Here is a 22,695-nt window from a genome sequence, read left to right on the forward strand (position 1 = left end):
CTAATACAAAAAAATAAACTACAACAAACTGTGTTGCAAATCAGTTCATCGTTATCTTGTACAAACCATGAAAATTAGAATAAATGTGAGCAGAAGGTTAGACTAATTCTCCATTCTCATTACAAGCACAGGTGTAGCACAAACACCATGTAAAAAAGGCAATTAAAATATCTGCTTCTCCCCCCCCCCCCCCGCCCCATTAGCTGTCTTAGCTCCATGACCAATTAGAAAATTGTTTAATACCGAGAACCTGGCATTTGCAGAAAGCAATTTTCATAGCAACTCTCATAAGAAAAACAACAAAGAAATAAGGTATTTATTTTGGTAAGCCCAGAAGGCTTTTGCTTTTCCTATGTGCATCCCAACCTTGTACTGCATAGACTTCTAAATACCTGACAGAGTAGGAAGTCCTTGGAGATTAAGGGGGGGACCCTTTCTTGTAGCCATCTGAGATTGGGGAGCAGTTTTATGCTTGCTAGCTCTCCATAAAAACCCTCATTTAGGAAAATCTTTTCACTCAGACCAAGAAGTACACAGCTAAACAGCTTAAGTAAACTGAGAACATCTACTGGTACAAATAACCAAACTTTTCAACATTCCCCCTTCTCCAAAGGACACACATTATTAGTAGATTAGGTAGCTGGAATCTTACTTCAACAAAGTATTTAGTCTGGTATTTACCAATACTTATAAATAAGACCTGTCTAAAATAAAACACATTCTCACCTGTTTGTCCCACACTATCACTCAGGATGTCTACTTTCAGTACATTTTACACACAGGCACTTCCTTAAATATGTATTTTGTATAAGTAGACAGATTCTGCAAAACAGCCATGTGTTTGGATGCCTTAGGGGTGAATTCAGATGCAAGAACATTTTCCTTCTGGGCAAAGTAATAAAATGACATTCTTGCTCCTCCCACTAGAAGTCAAACTGAGGTCAGCTCCCCATCCTTGTATCTGTTTAAATAAACTGGTCCAGCTGTTTGTTTCCAAAATGCCCTTTAACCTTCTGTCCCATCCTCCCTGTCTTTGTAACAGAATGCTTTACTTTGCATTATAGTAGATTACTATGCATTAAAAAAAAAGTATCTACTTTAAAGTTTCTTTATTTTTCCTGTGAACCCAAAAGAACACATTAGATTAAAGTAGGAATAATTGTTCTGCTTTCAGAGAGCAGAATGTGATTCAATTATATCTACAAATCACATCTTAGGGCTGTTCACAAAAAAAGAAAAATATTTAATTATGTACGGAAAAGGAATATGTATTTAGGAATAAAACCTCTCTGCCACAGTTTTTAGTAAAGAAGGGCCAATAGCAAGATCACTACCTGAATTTGCAAAATTCTTGTTCAATACAATGATAGAAGCCCTGTTGGCAACAAAATGGCGGCACAAAACGTTAACAACAACAACAAAAACCCCTCCAATTGTTCCTAGCACTCACATCACTCTCATTTCCTCCCTTGTTAACATTCAATTACTTTAAAGAATGTTTCTGTTTTAAAAATGCAGAAGGAACCAGGACTAATGCTTTTAAAAAAAAAGTATTTACTTTTGTAAAACAAATGCCTATTCAAAACTAATTTTCTCCAAATACAAATCTTCTACCAACTCCTATAACGAATTATGGTTCCATTCTGGCAAGCACTTAACCTCACACTTAAAACATAGACAGAATTTTACTCATGTTCGTAAAGTTACGCACATGCTTAAGTGTTTCCCTAAGGAATGTTTATTTCCACACTACACCATGTGTCAATAAAGTTACTCTGATGCAGACTCTTTCCTCCTGAATAGCAGAGTCAATAGCTGCTTATAACTAATGTGATTTGTCCAAGTGCAAGTCAGACCTGCCACCAAACTGAAAAAAGTTAACACATTGTGTGGAATGCTGCAAAACAATGCACATGCAAATGGCTATTTTTGTGAGTGGAAGAGAGTTAATCAGTTGGGCAAAGGTACAAGCTCAGAGAGGCTGAATTATTTTTTAAGTTAATCTCGTTTTCTTCTTCCTTTAGATACAACAGCTCCTATTCTCTCTTTTCAGAGTAGCAGCCGTGTTAGTCTGTATTCGCAAAAAGAAAAGGAGGACTTGTGGCACCTTAGATGCTCAAATAAATTTGTTAGTCTCTAAGGTGCCACAAGTACTCTTATTCTCTCTTTGCTAATCAAGCAAGAATGAACAAAAATCTATTTGTGTAGCTTCTCCCCACTCGAAAGAAAACCAAGAGGCAACACTCTTTTTTAAATATGCATTTTACTGAACTGTTTTCTTTTAGACTTTCATTCTCCAGTGGTAACTGTAGCTCTCCCCTATTTAAAGGTCTCACTATTGTGACAATGAGCATCTCTGGTCACATGGATAAGACTCAGACCAAAGCCCAGTGATGCAGCAATCCGCCTTTGAACTTTGACCTTCAGCTCGCCTGCCTTCACTGCAATAAACAAGTTTTGTTTCCTCTGGTTGAGCGGCAGCATCACCAGTGATGACCAAACAAACAAAAAAACACCACATTCCCAAAAACTTTACCAGCCAATAATTTTAGGGTGAAACTGGCTAAAATGCACCAGCCAGAAAGCGAGTATTTTCGCTAAGTCACAAAACCCTTCAAAAGGCAGATTTTGCTAGTTTCATGTTACAGCTTGCCTGATGTTTTTCACATAAATCTGCTCTTTTTCCTCTCGCTGCACCTCCCTTTGTTGCTTGTGTAGTCATCTGCAGCGCTAGCTGAAAAAGTGTGTATTTCACACTTCTGTCCATTAAATAAAATGATGCCCTCCCTTGCTATCACAGTTTCTAAAGTCACCTTTGCTTGTGACTTTACTTCATGGTCAGAGACTTCCAGTTTTCAGTGTTATATTAGATTTACTCATGCGAGCCCCCTAAAGATAGATGTTTAGACTTGATGGCGCATATAAATTTAATCCCACCTGCCCTCCCAAAATACAAACATTTTTACAATATTGCCAGTCTCTGAGCCCTTATGTTGTTCCCTGTCAATTTCACACTGGAGAGTAGTGTTGGAATGCTGGCCAGGGGGTTGCATATCAGAAGTGGTGCTATTAAGTGCCAGAAAACACACTGCTTCAATCATTTTGAAGCATGTTCTAGCAAACAGGTTTAAGGACTATAAGAAAACCCACAAAACCTATAAAATGGCAAACACCATTGTTAAACCAATGCCTTTTGTATATCTCACCTTTAAAATGTACCTATCTACTTTGAAAAGGAAGATGACTTTCAAATAAAGTATAAACAGGCCAGCTAGGCTCCATCCACATAAATATTGGTAACAAAGTACCTAAGGCTACCAACGGTATCATTTTTACAATAGATTATTTCTAAAAGCATTACCCTGCCTTCAGTTTCAGTCACCAAAACTGCCAAAATATTCACTTTCAGGACTTGCAATATTCTATATCACTTACTGGAATCACTCATTTATCTAGTGTTTCCATATTTTTTTCAATTTAACACCTAATTTCTAGAATATTTAAATGTAAACTTGTAATAATCCAAGAGTCAATGAAATGTTTAGCACATTTCATTGAGGCTTTATTCCCAATTTGCAGTTTTACTTGTTTACGTACTTTCTTGGGCCTTTTTAGGTAGTAAATTAAAGAGAGAAAAAAACTTTTGCAGACATCATTTCACAAAATTTTCACATTTCGAAGTCTAAAATGCGCTTTAAAAACAGCCTTAAAAACCACATTCAAGAATAAATAGATCCCTCTTGAATTATCAATACAGAGAGTAACTGGAGGTTTCTCAACTGTAATCATACTTCCCATCTCTAAAATGAGAAATAAATATGAAAAGAGCTCTTACTACAGTTATTAAAGAGGTTTTATCTTGAAGCTAGTTAGCGAGGTTAATGACCCATAACCACCATTCATTAACTTTCCATGCTTTCTACACTCCTTTTATTTGTGAAAAACGGGTTTCAAAACACTCAAGAAAGTTGAAGCAGACCTCATGAAGCCATGTCTGGCAACTTTTCCTGGTTTCTCTCTCCTCCTCCTCTGAAATGAAGACAGTCAGAACTGCAATATATCATTTACAACACTAAATACGGGTAGGGAGGGAAGAGAGTACATGCTCTGCTAACCGCCTACTTCAGAAACGTAATATTGGAATTTACTCAAATCACAGCAAGTCCATCAATCAGATGTATCAAAGTTCTCCCTGAAGCTTAGTTTTCCTCCTTTGGCAGCACTGGAATATTTGTCAAATGAGAATACAGAGGGTTGGGTATTGTGTAAGATAATATTTAAGAGTGAACTACAAATAAAATACTATGCAAAACTAGTGATGAAAAACCACTAATTAGCTGACAAATTTGATGTAAAGCACTAATGAAAGCCATGTGCTGTTCTGCAATTTTGTTTTAAAAATAGTTTCTGACATCAAGCATTACTATGTGACCCTACAAATGTATTCATATTGTGCATTCAGAAAAGTTTCTTTGAAGCAGGAAAATGCTATTTATTCTCTTGCAACCACAACATGCTAATGTACGAAGCATATCAAGCACAAAGATAGAAAGGATGAAGATGTAATCAGATAATACACACCCAGTGTGTATACCTGGTGTGCCCTACATTTACTAGCCAGGCAAATAAGAACTGTGTCTTTTGTCAGAATCCTGGTTGATCTTCTCTGAATGCTATATTTATTCTTCTCCCCCTCCCACCCCATGCACCTTCTTGTTATTCATTGTGGGACACACCCACGCTATGCCCAGCCCAAATAAAAGGAATGGTCTCTGGAGAGCTATGAAGGGGGTCAGGAGTGTATCCTGCCACTGAGCTGGATGGAGGCACTGCTCAGTTGCTATTACCACATCATGGTAGGAGTAGCCACTCTTGGTGCATGCCCTCCAGAAGGGATGACAATTGACGGCTCTGCATACTGACAGATTCACCTGCTCCTGGCCCTGCTCCTCCATTGATCCAAACCCTCAGCTGCATCCAGGAAGTCCCCAAAGAACACAAGGATAGCGGACACCTGAGTGATCTCCCATAATTCTACTCCTTTCCAACTTCCTGTGCCATCGAACTATACTAAATCTTCTGTGTCCAGGTCTCTATGCGGTTGGGGAGGGGCAGGCAGAAATCTGACGCCCTGACACCACAATTCTTGCAAAGACGATATAAAATCACCTAAGTGGCCAATTGATGCAAGAGTAAATCCTCCAGTAGAGAAGAGCAAGCAGAGCTAATCCTCTGCTTTTTCCCAATCCTAGATCCCACTGTAGAAGCTTTAAGGATCCTTTAAGGATCACTACAAACAGCTATAAATTAGAACAGCATTAAAGTTGTTCTTACTTACACCAAGAGATGAACTGGTTCTTTACAGCCATGAAATAATACTATGGGCCAAGTTCTGGTCCATCACAGAAATGTCTTGAACTGTGCATCCATTTCTAATCACCAGTGCACTTCCTACTCCCTGCTTCCAGCACAAATAATCTCCCTGCGTGGATGTATTGAGCTGTCTTTCATAGATTATAAAGCCAGAAGGGACCACTGTGAACATCTAGTCTGACCTGTTCATCTAGTCTGAGTTCCTGTTTCACAGGCTTTGCTGGATTATAGAAGCACATGCTGAAAGGCACAGACCATACTCCTGGCCTCTAACCCCTGGAATGTCCTTCAACATGCCTGCAGTAGAGTGTGTGTGGAGTGGGGCTCTCTCTGCTGGTTTTGAGGACAGCCAGAATTGGTGCGCAACTCTTCCATTCTGAACTTACCCTTCATCTGCGGCTTTTTTCACATGTGCCTACAGACAGAAAAACCAATAAATGGTCATTAGAGCTGGATAAATTCTAGAAATAGGCCTGAATATAAACCCTGAATCCTAAAACTCTGAACGCAATCTAAACTTTGTAACTCAGGCCCAAGTCTGTTGCATACCAAAATCTACAGTACAATCAGGCGGTTGGTCTTCATAAGGCAGCTTCAATCTAGCGACTTCAACTTTCTACTCTACTGCATGGATTGTGCGGTGAAAGGATAATGTCCTGAATTGGCTTTCAAATCTTATTGCAAACCATTGGCTATTTCTTTAAAAAGACTATTCCCTCTCAGGAGTATCTTCGTCTGATCTGGTATTTCCATATCATCTGTTTTTTGAACGTAGTAGCAGTGTCTGATTTTGACCCCTGCTGGCCCCGTGTCCAGACAAGAGGCACATGCACGGGCAGCAGTAGTGCAAGTTTCCCCACTAACACTCTAAAATCAGAGCTAGACAAAATACTTGCAACTCATCCATTCAAGCTTAGCTGGGGCTCTGAGATTCATTGCATTTGTGGACATCATAGCCTTAGCCCCCAAAAGATTGTCAACAGTTAGTGGGGGGTTTCTAGGGTTCCATCTGGCTTGGCACATATATCATCAGCACTGCTTTAGTATGTAAAAGTCCCTCAGACAAACAATCAAAAAAGCATATAGAACTTCTCTTTCTACCTAGTCTAGAGTCTTGCCTTGACCCTGGATCTTCCCGTCCAAAAGGCTGGTGGCCCTCTTCTGAGGTCTGGTGGCTTTTCCAGTTGGGAGCCTTGTACAGGCCACTGTCCCCCACCCACTACTTAGAATGGATCTTATGGGAGAGTGGGAAGATGTGCCCAGTCCTGTGGCCCACAGTAAAGAAGTTAGAGCAATCAGACTGCTCACACTACTAGCTGCTGGCTCAAATGAGTAGGGGCTGAGAAATGCTCTTGTGTGTGGAGGCTATAGATCTCTGTATTATGTCCTGTCCTCCAGCAGACCGTTTAGGAATTAAAGCATCCCACACCAGATGCTCCCACCCTAACAGGTCACTGGAGTGAGCTGAGAGCGGCCAACCAGACCCCTGAAGAGCCTCTTAGGGGCATACAGCCACAGAGCCTCTGAAAACAAGAAGAGAATACAAATTGAAACACTATAGTTCGATTTGTGACTCTCACATGGAATGAACCAGGTAGAATCACCCAGCAACCCATGTCCTGGCTCTTTAGGTAGGAGAGGGTAGCTCCGTTTCCATGATGATTTGGTCCTTGCTGTCGCTGCTAAGACTACAAACAAAAGTGGCAGTTGTGGTGGTGTTTTTGTGACGCAGACATCTGTTTAATAGAAACTGATCTGAAACCACCAATTCTTTCGCATAGACCATGAAAGATCATCAGCTAGTAACAACTCTCAGAAACTACTGATCTATTTAAACATCACAGAACGTACTGTTTCAAAATTTTATCTGGTAATGTGATTCCCATTTTGCTTGGAGATTAATTTCCATGAATGGAATCTCCTGTTATTGTTGATTAGGGAATCTTCCCACCATGACATTTTATTAGGGCAAGGAGAGGAGAACTGATGTTCCCAGAAAATGGTATGATCAAATGTACATCGGTAGGTCAGAGGAATGGCATAGAGGAAGGAGGCACATAAAGCTTATCACAGCTAGGTCCTCAGATAATCTATATCAGTGATGCTATGCTGATTTACACCATCTGAGGATCTATCCCTTTTAGGTTCAGGGTGGAATTATAACTGAATATTAAGAGGAAATGGATAGCACAGCATTTTAACCATTGAAACTGTTATATGACCTACATTTTGTTTAGGACTGCAGCGGTAGTATTTTTTTTAAATGTATCTGCTGTTTTCTTTTCTTTTTCTAAAAAACCCCAAAGGGATCTTTAAGTGTTTAATTCTAATACAGACAGTGATACAGAATTTCTGTAGGATTATTTAAGACCAGACTGGGCAAAAAAGTACACCCTCAAAAACACTTCCTTCCCATATGCCTCTGGCTCAGTTTCATTTTTGAGAAGAGAAAATTGTTTTATTCAACAAGGAGGCAACATTTGCCCCATTTTTAATATTTCAGGTTGACTTTTTAACTACTCAGAAATGCAGTTTGTTCTATGTAGGCGCAGCCTGGAGCAAGTTTATGATGTAAGTGAGGGAGAAGGGTCTCTGAGGGCACAGTTCTTAGCTTGTCGGGGTTTCAATTCTCAAGGGTTAATCGCTGTACACAAATCTCAGCAACTGTTGACACAAAATAGGTGGAGATCAGGTCTGTGCAAGCACAAAATACCAGAAAGGCAAACTGTATGTAAATACACTTAAGACAGATTTGACAAGAATAGACCAAAACCTGACTTGCAAAGAAATGACAAACCATTACTTCCCTCCTCCTCCACTTCCCCTGCTGAGGTTACTTTTTCTAACAAAAAAAAAAACAACACTCTCTCATTTTAAAGAAAAACTGTAAGCACCTCAATGTATTTAAGATTGCTTGGCAGGGATTGCCATAATGTGTAAGATGTCCTATATGTTTTTAAAGAATAACTCTGTTTACACATAGCGTATACTTGGGTTTCAATTGTATTTTTTTAAACAGAAACTAAAAAAAGAATTCTGACCCAGACCCTAATACAACAGAATAAAGCTCTTGCAAAAGGGAGAAAATAAGGCAACTGGAAAATGTATGAACAGTGCCTTTTAATCTTATCTTCATGACACCTGACAGCACATTAGTTACAGAATATGAATGCATCCACTAAAAAGTTTGTCATGTACAAAACTATCATAGAAAAGATGGAATGCCTGGGGGGAAAACAATTTTTGCTACCTATTAACTTCTAAAATGCCAAGCGTCTTGACTGTCATTCTCTCGGCATGCTTGCCTTGTCTGTAGAGTGCAACATTCTGCTAAGGGAGCTGACTTCCCTCGATTTAAAAAGTGTGTGTGTTGATATGCATTTGGTAATTGCTGGCTGTTATTTAATGTATTTGATGTGTACTCAACAGAGGTTGATTTGCTTGCAAACTAGTGGAAAATTACTAGAAGTTCACTTTCCTTTTTTGTTGGCCCCATGTATCCAAGGAAGGTCTCTCCATAACTAGCAAACAGTGAAATTCAGATTGGTACAGAGGGCAAGCCCAAGGGCTAGGCACCACTGGAGTCCCACTTAAGGCCTATTTTGAGGGTTTAAATAAGCTTTGTGCTAGTTCTCTGCACAAAGGTGAATTTTACCCAGAAGGCCTATGACAAAAGCAGTGATTAAAAGGTTTTAGAACAGATCAGGGTAAAGATCATCAGACCAAGTTTTGATTACTTTGTGCATGCCAACTGAAATTCACCTCTGAGCAAACTGGCTGGCACAAAGCATCAGAATAGACTAGCTCAACATGGCTTGTAGACCTTTTGTTGGTCCTTTGTGCAGGGATGAATTTTACCTGACCCACGCACCAACAAGTAGTTCATGATCCACCTTATTCTTCTGTCACAATGGGATGTGTGGTCTCCCGAGTTCTGTCTCATTTAAGGCTGCATAGAGTTCCTGTTCCATAGGAACTTTGCCACAAGAGGGTTGGTAACAAGTAGGGGGTCTGCATATTTATGGATATGCACACAGAAAGTCACCTGACCAAGTCATGACCCATATGCAGAACCCTCCTTGGAAAAATAATTTATTCCTACTCAGAGAGGGAATAGCTGTTGGAAGGGGTTTCCAGTATTTCCACAGCTAGAACACTGGAGGAATTTTGGTGCTGGTGATTGTAACAGAGAATATTTAACTTGTCTTTGATGGCCAGCTTGAATGTGGACTCTGGGTATTACCCGCCTTTTCTCTCTTACACATGCTACTCTGTGTGTGTGTGTGTGTGTGTGTGTCTGTCTGTCTGTTCCTTTTCTGCAATGGTAGAAACTGCAAAGTCACTAAACAACCAGCCAATGATGCACCATCAGCTCTACCAAGGTTTTAGTGCTGACCCTTCCTGTTATCAGACAGGATATTCATGATCAGAAAGATTAGACTCAGGCTGATGCACTGGACAGTACAATCTTCTAATGTATCAGTTATTATACAGGCTGAGGTAACGTATATTTGTCCACACTGCCTTGTGAGTTTTAATCTTGATTCGAAGGGTTTATAGTCTTGAAATGTGTGAGGTAATTCACTCTCCCTAGGAACTCCACTCCATTTCAGTCTGGATTCAGGGCCAGCTTTGGGGACACTTGAAACAAATGGCCTCATGGGTTACTCATAGATGGCAAGAACTTTGTCTCTGGGCCTTATAATCTAGTCTAGTTTGGGGGCAGCAAGAACTCCAAGGCTGCTTTGAACAAACAATGGAGGACAAATCAACACCACAGCCATGTGGTATAGATGGTAACCTACTATAAGATAGTCTTACAGCATGATGGGTTCCTCCCACTTAAAAATGTAGTCCCAGAAGAAAAATGAGAGTGGCTTTCTGTATATATACTATAAGTACCTACCATCTTGGTAAATAATTTACTCATCTTTTGTTATTTAAGTATTTTAACCATATAAATCATACTTAAGTCTGTGCTGTAAAACATAAAACTAAGTACATTTAAAAACAGCTAAACTGTAGTTTTAAAAAATATGAAATGTACTGTTTTTTTCCTTAAAATCAGACAAAAGCAGCATCAAGGGCACACTCCTAAGATCCTCTGACATGACAATACCTGATGGATTTGAAATTCACAACTCTTCTCCCTGCAAGCTATTTGCTCAGCTTTCCTAATAATACCTTGGTTGTCTGGCAACTCTCCAGGTCTGTCTAAGGCAATATGCACGCTACACATTTTTGACTGATTTCAATATTTTCTTATGAGTAACTATACAATGTTTTACGTAGTGAGTATTCCTGATTACTGTAATTTAAGAACCAAGAAATAGACTACAGATGTAATACTATTATTACAATTGGCATTCAAGGTGAAATGCATAACAATTAGCTAAGACTTAGTGAAAACATAAAAGTAAAAATCTGTTTTAAAAGCCCTGCACATGGTACATTTAGAACAGCTAATTTACCACACATATTCTGAATTGTTTGAATAATCAAACCATTTGCTCAGCAAGATTCCTTTTTATGGTTGGTGGGCTTGATGGGGTTGGTCCACTTCCTCTTCACAGAAGCCTACTTTCTCATCTTAATTTTGCTTAGGAGTAACAAACACAACACAATGTTTAACTACTTTTCATATTGTATATTTCCTTTTACATCTGTTTTTCTTGCTTTAACATCATTCCTGTGTTTTAGTATCATTGACAAACAATGTTGAAACATCTGTAAATGTATTATTAAATTATATTAAGAAATAAAAGGGAGAACAGAAATCTGATGATCCTGATTGATGGCTGAAGTTAAGTTAATTTGTGAATGTTTTAACATTTACAGCTAAATAAGTACCTATATTTACTTCATCTCTTACTACTCAAAAAAGTATTTATTACACAGATTCAAATTGCAGCTTGACCTTTACTAGTTTTATCTGTTTACCGTAATAAAAAGAGTAAAAGATCAATCTTTAAAAAGTGCATATTTTACTACTGATGACTGAAAACTCAGCGTGACATGGTTTGTAAAGGCAATAAACGAAGGGTGTTTTGCCCATTTATTCTATTTCGCAGTTTTGTAGGCCCTGCATGTGAAAATGCACTCCTGTGTAGACGACCAGCACCAGATGTATGCATCACTTAAAGCAAGCCCACTTATCCCTAAAAATAGTGTTTAAGTGGGTCTCAAGTGGTGCATTGGTCATATAGTCACCCTCTGCATGGGGATGAATTTCACCCTCAGTGAAGTAATTTAGCTAAGATGGTATGCATTCCAAGTACCCAATTCAACTCACAGGAAATATTGGAAATGGAAGTCTTTCCCATTTACATCAACAAAAGCTGGATTGGGGCCTAACTCTGAACTGTGGAGTAACCTCTGTACAATACTACCTCATATGTGTTTCTATTTATTTATTTTTAAATGGGCCAAAATCCAGGCACACAAAGCTGAACTCTACACTAACTGCAGGTAAGCAGAAGAAATCTCTGGCTATTGGGGCCCAAATCTGACAGACCTCAAAAAAGACCTGAAGAAGAGCTCTGTGTAGCTTGAAAGCTTGTCTCTGTCACCTACAGAAGTTGGTCCAATAAAAGATATCACCTCACCCATCTTGTTTCTCGGGAAAAAAGGCATTCATCTGTTCCAGACAAAACCACTGGGGCCTGTTTGCTCATGACCAGAAGGGTCTGGTCTGTTGTTTCAGCCATCCCTTCTCCCAACCTGCTACGCAAAGACAGGAAGTGGAGAGAACTTCCACTAAGTTCCCTCCTACTGTCCAAAGTGGAAAGGGATGAAGATTATACCACCATCTCTCCTCCCACTGCAGAGAAGTGACCCCTTTACCTCCGGGCAATGGGAAGCCTCCTTCCTACTGCCTGATGGGGAAGGGCTGTACAATCCTGTCTCCTCCGAAGAGAGTGAAAAGGAGTCTGTGGCTCAATTACCACTCCACCCCAAAATGCCATTTCCATATAGATTGCATTCCATACAGTTGGGGAAACATTCGATGAAGTGATCTGTAGTTCACGAAAGCTTATGCTCAAATAAACTGGTTAGTCTCTAAGGTGCCACAAGTACCCCTTTTCTTTATACCTTGTAGTGCCCACATTAAAAAAATTCGTATAGCTGCTTCCTTGAGAAGCTCTAGCTCCTCCATGCTTTGGAACTTGAAATTTGGCAGAGGGGAGATGTCTTGGTGTCAGGGATATGCCATTTGCTGTCCCAGTGGGGGGAAAAAAAAAAAAAAAGCCCAAATTTGGCCAAATTATAAACTTTTGAAAAATCTCCATTCACATATGCTCAGTAGAGGCTCATTTGAATTTGGCAGCTAAATTCTCCAAATATTCTGTCTATACTGGGCATGTTCCAAAGCAAGTCTGCAGGGATTGTGCAGTACTTCTGGGAACTGAGAACAGGCAGAGTGTCTCCCCCGAGCTCTTAGGGTAAGTCTACACCCATGGCTGGCCCCTGCCAGCTGACTCAGGCTCACGGGGTTCGGGCTAAGGGGCTTTTTAATTGTGGTGTAGACATTCCAGCTCAGGCTGCAGTCTGAGCCCTGGGACCCTCCCACCTCACAGGATCAGAGAGCCTGGGCTCCAGCCTGAGCCCAAATGTCTACACAGCAATTAAACAGCTCCTTAGCTCAAGCCCGAGTCAGCTGGCACGGGCCAACCACTGATTTTTAATTGCAGTATAGACATACACTCAGTGGTCCCCTGCTGATGGCCAAGTAGCATGGAAGAAAAAAGCAGCCTGATTTAAATATAGAGAGAACATGAGCTGGACTTGGGACAGCAGGGAATAGATTGGGACAAGGATCCTTGCTAGATGAGGAACTAAGATGAGGACCAGGGACAGGCTGGAGGGGACAGACGAGGTCAATGTGGGAGGGGAACAGGGACAGCAGGGTCCCCAACCACTAAGCACATTCCCTTGCAGAACCAAGATTCCTGAGAGTCTCAACATTCCTTTGCTGTAAGAAAACAACTATCAAACCCACTTCTCTCTAGTGAGTGGTCTACCCAGAGGATGACAACATGCTAGTGCTATCATTTACTCCATTAGCTGAAGTGGGAGAGATCTGAACTGTGGACTAAAGTTCCCAACCCTGCTTATGACCCATGTGGGTGATGGTATTATTCCAGATGATCCAATTTTTTATTTTTTTCATTGCTTTATAAAAAATCTAAGAAATTACATACTAAAAATCTACATTTAAAAAAAATTGATATTGCAAAGTCAAGCACCCAAATGCCAGTTGTGACTGAAACCTTAATTTGGCCCTCTTGTGCAGATGCTTTATGATACAGTCTTTAATTATATGACCACCTACTCTTTTTCCACAGGGATCCCTACCTCATTCAGTGCACAGACTAGACAGTACTATTGTCAGTTTTCTGAAAATTTAGGCCATAGCCATCTCAAATTGGGTACCCCAAATTAGTGGACATTTTTCACCTTAATCTCTCGGAGCCTCTGTCCTCCATCTGTAAAACGTGGATAATACCACCCCTCACCTCAAAGTGGTGTTGTGAAGATTAGTATCTTAGTGCTTCACAAACATTAATTAATTAGAGTGATGAGCACCACAGAAATGTCCATGAGGAAATTAATAATTCTCTCTTCAAAACAAGGTTTGAATAGCATGCAGCAAATGAAGCACTGAATGAGCATAAAATAAAAGTGAATAGCTGCTCATTCCATGTGTACTATCCATCCTGTGCACTGAATGAGGCAGGGATAATGTGGAAAAAATAGCATGTGATCATGTATTTTAGACTGTTTCATAATGGATACGCACATGGGGGCCAAATAAAGATTGCACAAGCAACCTTAAGTTTGGTGTTTCCTAACTTTTGAGTGTTTGACTTTGCAGCCTTAACATTCTTTTACAGTGTGTGTGTGTGTGTGTGTATATAAACACCACACACACACTTGACAACCAATACAGTTCTGTAGCACTTGATGAGAATTGCTTTGCCGCCTAAAAGTGCCACTAGTAATTATTTAACATTAGCTCTTAACAGGAACAGATTCAGGTGGGATGCAGTAAACAAGGAAACAATATAGATTGTTTGACATACCCTATACTAGCTCTCTGTTGAAGTAATAAGTGATTGTGATTGAAACATCCAGAAAGTGCAATACAGAGCAGAAGTTTTTTATCACAGGGGAAAAACACCTTATTAACCTCTACTCTGTCAGGTCCTCTTTATGTCCATATATGCAACACTGTCAGGAATGATTGAGTGCCCCTTCTAGTTCATGTTATCATGCTCTGAACCTAAACCACTAAGGGGCTAAATGACTAACAAGAGAATGACCTGAATGGGCGATTTAGACTAACAACATACTCAACTCTGCCACTGTAGTTCCTACACCAGGCTTTTTGCTATACAATGACATGTCACTCTTTCCACAACAGAAATATCCAACAGTTGCAAAACATAGTTCCAAATGCAAACACTGCTTGGTTTACAATCAAAATCTTTATTTATAAAAAATCACTTACCTGGCCAATTCCAATATAAAAAGTATTTCAGTTCAAAACTTCTGCATTTTTAAGATATCTGTCCTGCCACTGATAAGTTTTGTGGGACATCTCATACCTTCAATCCATGCATGCAACCTCCTCTAACTTCAAGTGGAGTTGTGTATGTCAATTGAAGGAACAACAATGTTTCTGAACACATGTGAAAAATCATCCTCTTTTCATTACGAGTTTGCACAGAAAATTAAAGTACACAACTAGCATTTATTGTAAAGGCATCTAAAATATCACAGAGGATATAGAACAAATGCTTTCAAACTGCATAAAACATACCTTCTCTTCACTGACTGTTTTGTGGCAAAGTGATAATGTTATCCAGAAAATCCAATGTTCCCACTCTGGACTAACTACCCTACTACTAGACATGAGTTTATGTTTTTCATGCACATTTCATGTATTCCCACATGCTGCGTTGCTGCCAATAATTTATGACTGATCTGCACCCGGGCTGCCCTTCAGCATTTTATTTAATCTTTGCAACAGTGATTTACAATGACTCCTTCATTAACACAAAAATCTACATGTGTGTTAACAAGTTTGGAAGACTCTAAGAAAGAAGGTAATTTTTTTTTTTGAAAGTTGTGTCTGAATGACTTACAAGCCAGCTGAAGAAAGGCAAAGTAAACCATAAATGATCTGTTTGCTGTTCCCTGCAGCAAACAATTTAGGCAAAATAATTTGTTCTCATGCCTACCTTGTTATAAACAATATATTAATGAAAATGTTGGGAAACATTTTCATGTATCACCAACATTCAAATTAGCTGTTCGGTGTTTATCCCACAGGTAGTCCTTTGCATGGCCTGCTCTCTCAGACTTTCAGTGACAACATCCATTTTTGAAACTGCCCTTTTTTGAAAGCCTGTGTACTGTATTTTGGCATTGCTGCCCCTTCAAAAGTCAATGGGAAATCAAACATGGACACACAATTAAAAAAATGCACTTCATCAGCTCTCCAGTTCTGAATATTTTGGGGAAAATTGTCTCCTGAATGAATACCACAATTTAATTGTAACTCCACTGGAGAATTCTCAAACTGGCACCAGCAGCATGACTGCCCTACAACCAGGGGACTTCAGTTAGACAGTATTTTGACCTGCATTTATTTTTTTCTTGCATATAGAGCTTATACAGACATGTGTGACACAAAACCAAAAAAAGAATTTTTCAGTTAGCAGGCAAGCTGGGTACAAAGAGAGACCACAATGTCACTCAGGATAAAAAGCTACTAGCATTAGTTTAAAAGCATGCTGTGGTCATCATCTCCTAAAACTTTTCTTAGGCCTTCCTAAACTGACATACTTATCCATAAAGAAAAGGAGGACTTGTGGCACCTTAGAGACTAACCAATTTATTTGAGCATAAGCTTTCGTGAGCTACAGCTCGCTTCATCGGATGCATACTGTGGAAAGTTTCCACAAAAGCTTATGCTCAAATAAATTGGTTAGTCTCTAAGGTGCCACAAGTCCTCCTTTTCTTTTTGCGAATACAGACTAACATGGCTGTTACTCTGATACTTGTCCATAGGAAATCGTATACTTTAGTCAGACCCTCCATTCATACTTTTCCTTGTTGACTGAAAGGACTGACTTTTTATATTTCTCCTCATAGTTCATGGCCTTCATTCACAGGCTCAGCCTTCTAAGGTTCACCCAACATGAGATTTCTAACAAAGCAGATATATAGCCTTGGAAGAAGAGGTTCAATATCTCTATGGCATACATACGGTAGCTATGCTTACGGAATATTTTTGCTAGCATATGAAAGATGGAAAGCAAAGCAAATGCACCTGTAGGAGCAGGATTTGAAGTAAGGGATGGTATGTGTTGACGTACCAACTGTACATAGCTACACATATCCAGAGCCTCTCCAAAGCAACAATCTTTTACTCAGCCATTATCAGTAAGAAGGAGCCCTGGTTATCTACATAGCCCCTAAAATGGACAAAACCACCTATCATTCAATTTAAGGACAACAATACAAATTAAAATATTGATTGGACAAAGGGTGGTGTAATAAATCTACAACAAATAAAGATACTTTCCCCTCTAATGATTTGTAATACTGAAATCCAAATTTGCTTTATGATATTATTTTTAGGACAACATTATTTTTTTCTTTTTACAGCAAGTATCTGGAAGCACACTTCAGTATATAAGATATTCTGTATTTTCCTTTAATCAGTGTCTTACAAGGCTGCAAAAAAAAAAATTGATCTCCCAGGTCTGCTGTGAGGTCACAGAAATTGATAACCCTTACAAGCTACGCTTATGTGAGTCTGCCTGTGTCTCACAGATAGTGCACTTTGTAAATTAATCCTCCAAAGGCAAATATATTGTAAGTAGCTTGTTATCTCTAAAGTACTAAATTGAAGAATACATGGGATTATATTGACAGAAATTACGTTTTCTGTAATGGGGTTTAATATATCTGAAATCTCTCCGATAGGCTCCTAGTCTCTCTCACCAAGGAGGGTTTGTTAATGTAGGTGCAATGGACATCAAGACAAAATTTATTCACTAAAATGGATTAGGCCATGTAATCAGAGCTTCAGTAATATTAATCTCGGACACTTATTGAATGAAGGGGGAGGGAGAACAACTTTTGTCTGCAAACTGGCACTTCTGACTCCCTTCCCTGCAGTAGGCTTGCAGCTTATGTTGGCAATTTCTGGGTATTACTTCAAAGAGGATAAGGTTTCCCATCATAAACACTAATTCAAAAATATTAGAACAATTAATCAGATATACTTAGTTTCACAGGGTTTTAGGTTTTGATACACTTCAAATGTGACATTTGTTCTGCTCTTTTGTATGAAACCTGGATTTCAATAACCGTATTGTTGCCGTAACAAAGGGTAATAAATCATACCTTTTAAAAATAGTCTTGTTGCCACAATTTTGTACTTAAATGGGAATACTTTTGGCTGATGCAGAAACCCAGCCACAAATAATAAGCAACTTAACATCTGCTTCCAAAACAGCAAAGGTTTAATTTCTTAAAGCCGTCTCTGCTATAACAAATCAAGGGTCCCAACTATCCTTACTTTTAAATTAATAAATTAAACACACAATTTTTTTCCCTGTAATACTTCAGTGGGGAAAAGGCAGATTTTCCTTGAAGTTTGTTTCAAGATTTTCTTTTCTTTCTCTCTTTTTTAAAAAACTCAAATTACACTGAGAAGATCCCCAAATAACTTTGTTAGTCAAAAATAATAATTTGATATAAATGGTGATGGACTCAATCAATACAGACTGAAGAAAATGTGCAGAGTGATGTACATCTGACTTAAATTTTCTGGGTCTCAAGTGATTGATTTCTTAAAGGATGGGTATGCAGATAGAATTATATCCAGGGAAAATACAGACATGCATATAAACTGAAATGTAACTATTTAAAGAGCTATGGGAAAGTAAATACTATATGTTTTCTGCAGTACTAAAACTATAGTTCCCATACCTGAAACCATTCTGTAGGCTACATTACATTTGCATCAATAAACTTCCACGGAAAGCAGGCAACTGCAGGGTGTGTCAGCAGAATGCCAATCATTAGAGGCAGGTTGCTTGTGGTCAGAGTACTGGCTGTGGGTAAACACTAAGTAAAATTACTTACCAATTGTTCACCTGAAGTATAGTGAGCCCTGTGTCTTGTGCCAACTGTTTTTTCTGTTCTTCTGAAGGGTAAGGGTGCTAAAAGATACCAAAATAAATATATATATTTAAAATGATGGTTTTACTCACTTTTAATTAACAATAAAGTCTGACGTCTATTATTAAAAAGTGAAAATGCTGAGGTGTGTCACTTTTTGTAATTATTAATGGGCTACTACATCATTTAATTAATGGCAGTAAAAGACAGGCCAATTATAAAGATTAGTGAAGTGAAGAAATAGCTGCTCAGGATACTGGCAGTACCTTGATACTCTGTGCAGATGTTTGTTGCAGTATCACAAAGTTTTGTGATTGTCTTATGTGAATTATTAAAGTCATGTTACTGAGGGCTTTTTCGGCATTTCACCAAATAATAAAGAAAACATGCACACAATAGATATGTAAGCACCACTAGATTCTGATTTAATGAAGGCAAATCTTATCTGTGCCTGAAAATAATTTGCAAATAAGATCAGCATCTCAAACAGCAACAAATGCTGGGATTTTGAACATAGGCCAATATAAGGTCAATGATCAGCACATTTTTGTCTGACATTAACATAGCTGTGCTACACTAATCATGAGAGACTGAAAATAAATACTAGTTTAAATGAAGACAATGTTAAAATTAAATCATAAAAGATACATTTCTTGTGAGAACTTGACTGCTTTCTCAGAAAATTCACTTATATGTGAATACAAATTACTTAATGAGTTAAAAGCAAAAAACATATCCAAGTCTGAATTTAGAAACAACTTTGCCAATGTCATTTTCCTTGATGTTAAAGTGTTAATTGTCCTTAAAGAAAATGAACCAACCCCACAAATACAGCAATTCTCAGGAAGAAATGTTGATTAGGGTAATCTATTCTGGCCCTATACTTGAGGTAACAGTACCACTAACTTGAAATTTAAATGCCAGAATACCCGGGACTAACTTCTGGTCCACTACACGATAAAGTTATTTTAAAATTCCAGTAAAATTATTTGATAAAATAGATTTGACATGTCCAAACAGCACGTTAACGGTTGCAACATTCTTTACTGTATTATGCATGCATCCATTTTTCCACAAACATTCCACTGTTCTTTGGCGTTGCCATTAGGTGTCATATTACAAAAGATGTAAATGAGAACTTTTAAAAAATATAGGAATTTATAACTCAAAATCCAGGGATCTTACTTCTATGATAACTATTGAACATGTTTTACATACTACTCTGAACCACATAACCGGAAATCTAATAGCTATGTTATACTAATTAACATTACTGAATTACCTCATCTTACTAACTATGGACCCTCATCATTCAATTTATTTTCTCTTGTCAGTTTGGCCAACAGAACAGAAAGCACGTTGCAGTGGACTCTAACACTAACAGAATATGCCTATGACACAGAAAAATGATTAACTTGACTTTTACCCATCAATGGTAGAATATTATATGTAGACTGAATATATCTTATATACTTTCCAATACCAATATATTTTTACCTTTTGAAAATGCTTCCAGTGCAGCTCCATATTGCTAATTACATCTGAACTACATTTCCATTAATGACAAGTATACTTTTATGGACATAAATATGACAACCATTGAGAGAACATTCATAAAAACTATTTTGAATTGTATTATTTGTTAAATGTGCTGATAGTCGCTCCTTGCCGAGTTTGCAAGCCACCTTTCAGTTCTTTTATGGTCTATGGTCACAGTATCAATGCCATTTAAGTTTAGAGTCAATGTAATTGCTGCTGAAATTCACTTGTGCTTTATTTTCAGAAACATGTTTGTACGTATATTCTACGCAGCAAACGGTTGTATTTTAGTTCTGTCCATCAATTTGATCTTAGTCCATTAGAATAACCTGCCCATTCAGCTTGAAATAGCCTCAGTATTCTCTTCAAAACCTTACAGTGAAGATTTGTAGACTTTCATTTTAGTTTTACTTCTCATTTTAACTTTACTATCATAAAAGGATATGCTTTATTTTCTTATTTTGTTTTGTCACCTTGCATGTGATCAGATTTTAAGTAATTGAACAAACGGTGTCTCATTTTATGTAGCAAGCATTAATTACTAGATAGCCTCTAGCTTTTGGAATTGAGAACTCTGTCTCCATTAAGCAATTTTCAATTGTTCTGGACTTTTTTCCAAATAGACAAGACCGGATAAAATTAGTCATCAGAATAATACAGCCACTGTATAAATAATTGCTTTAAGTGTATCAAAACAAAATTCCTTAAATCATGGTATGTTTAAGGTCATCTGATTTTTTCCATAGTCTAGTTATTGGCTTAATGTAGCATAAACTTTGAATTTCATGAAAAATCTATAATTGTTATAATCACATGAAAGCCATGACTTGATGTGGCTAATCCCTCTTAGCCAAAAGTTCACAATGAGGTAGGCTTTTTATACTGAGACTCAATATGTTTAAAATATCTTGAACACTGCATCCTTAATACATAAGCTATTTGTGGATACTATGAGTTGTGCCTTTGTAGGCTTAAAAAAAAATGACTTGACAACTAATCAACATGTCACAGGCTAGGTTGCTATAAAAACTTTCAAAGCCTTGTTGCATTCCCACCCACCAGGCTAGTAAGGCATATGCTACAGGCAATGGCAGACATCACGTTGCAACAGAGATAAAGGGGAAACCCCTAAGAACTACCATTTTATGAAGAAATAGGAAATTCATTCTGTACTATTACTGTTAATCCTCTTTTCACATATGTAGCAGTAATAGATAGTTTCCATGAGAGTGCTCCTTTATTAATTTTGGTTAAAAGGGACAAAGACACTCTTAAAAAACGTCACTTATAAAGGTAGCTCTGATTCCCGTTGGCAAATATACCTAACACTAAGATCACTTTGGGATATCAAAGCAAATTGGACCACTGTTCAATAAACAGTGACTTGAAACCTTTACTTTGTTATGTACATTAGCCTCATACCATTATCTCTTAAAAGCTTAATTATTTGCAAACAATTGATCAAGATGTGAATTTGAGAAAGGAATGCTAGGACCACTGGGAGAGCTGCAACGCATTAGGAGAGCAAACAAAATTACCTTTAGATCTTACAATAAGAATTAACGATTGGGACCATATATAGGGCAGTGCAGTAGCTGAAATGTTCTTTCTGGAGTGTTTTCCATTTGATCTACATTAACACCTCAGGAATGAATGAAAGCTATAAAACAGTGATTATGTAGGGGAAGGCTAACCCTCCTTCCCAGAATCAATCCAACACATGTATATTGGGAGATTGCAGACTAGCTTTCCTGTGGAGGCTAGAGGAAAAGGGTGCCTCCAAGAGATATGCTCTAAGAATTATTTTGGGAAAGTTCGATGGTCTGTGTTATGCAGAAGGTCAAACAAGATAATCACACTGGTCCCTTCTGGTCTTGGAATTTATGAAAATAGGTAGCTAGTAGGGAAACAGAAATTCAGAAGAACTCAGGCTTACAACAAATAAGAGCTAAGGCATTACTGTAAAATAACGGGGCCAAATTCTACTTTTTTCTATTCAATAGGTTGCAGCAGTGTTACAGCACAACATTTGGCCTATCTGAAACCTATCACTTGTTCCTTACTATAAACCTAGTACTGAAATGTGGATTGACACTATTAATGTGTTTTTGCAGCTCTGTGGTATTACTTGTAATAATGATTTAGTACAGAAGTGATTGCTTAATAATCCCATCTGAGTCTGCATGCAAATGCAAATTTAACCCTAGGGGATTTGCCCAGGGCAATATAAACAGTTAAGGAACATTTGAAAAGGTAAAAATAACTTACAGAATTTAAGTCAGAGCAGTCATTTTAGCAGTAACAAAGCAATGAAACTGACAGAGAGAAAAATGTAATTTTCCATTACGTTCTCTGTGAACAGTTTAATAAAACTGTACTTAGAGAGTAGCATTCTAGATAGAAAGTGTTGTTGTTTTGTTTTTAAAATGCTGCAGAGAACTTGTTTAACCAAACAATCAATAAGACTTATTTATTCTTTGACTACAGTCAGTGGGTAAAGAGAAACTCTACAGTAAATACAGATGGAAAGTGTCCAGACCCATATCTTAATGATACTCCTTGTCCAAATGTACTCCTTTCATC

At 38.2% G+C, this 22,695-nt stretch overlaps 1 protein-coding gene across 2 annotated transcripts in view; it reads right to left on the reverse strand.

Annotated features, from left to right (window-relative positions):
• MEIS1 (Meis homeobox 1) overlaps positions 1-22,695 on the reverse strand; it is a 124,534-nt gene that overhangs the window by 7,490 nt on the left and 94,349 nt on the right. For both annotated transcript variants that reach the window (XM_073339466.1, XM_073339467.1), the window contains exon 9: positions 18,538-18,614. In XM_073339466.1, coding sequence (XP_073195567.1) covers positions 18,538-18,614 — 77 coding nt within the window. The remainder of the gene's footprint in view (positions 1-18,537; positions 18,615-22,695) is intronic.

The sequence above is a fragment of the Lepidochelys kempii genome, chromosome 3, assembly GCF_965140265.1.
Source record: "Lepidochelys kempii isolate rLepKem1 chromosome 3, rLepKem1.hap2, whole genome shotgun sequence".
NCBI lineage: Eukaryota > Metazoa > Chordata > Testudines > Cheloniidae > Lepidochelys > Lepidochelys kempii.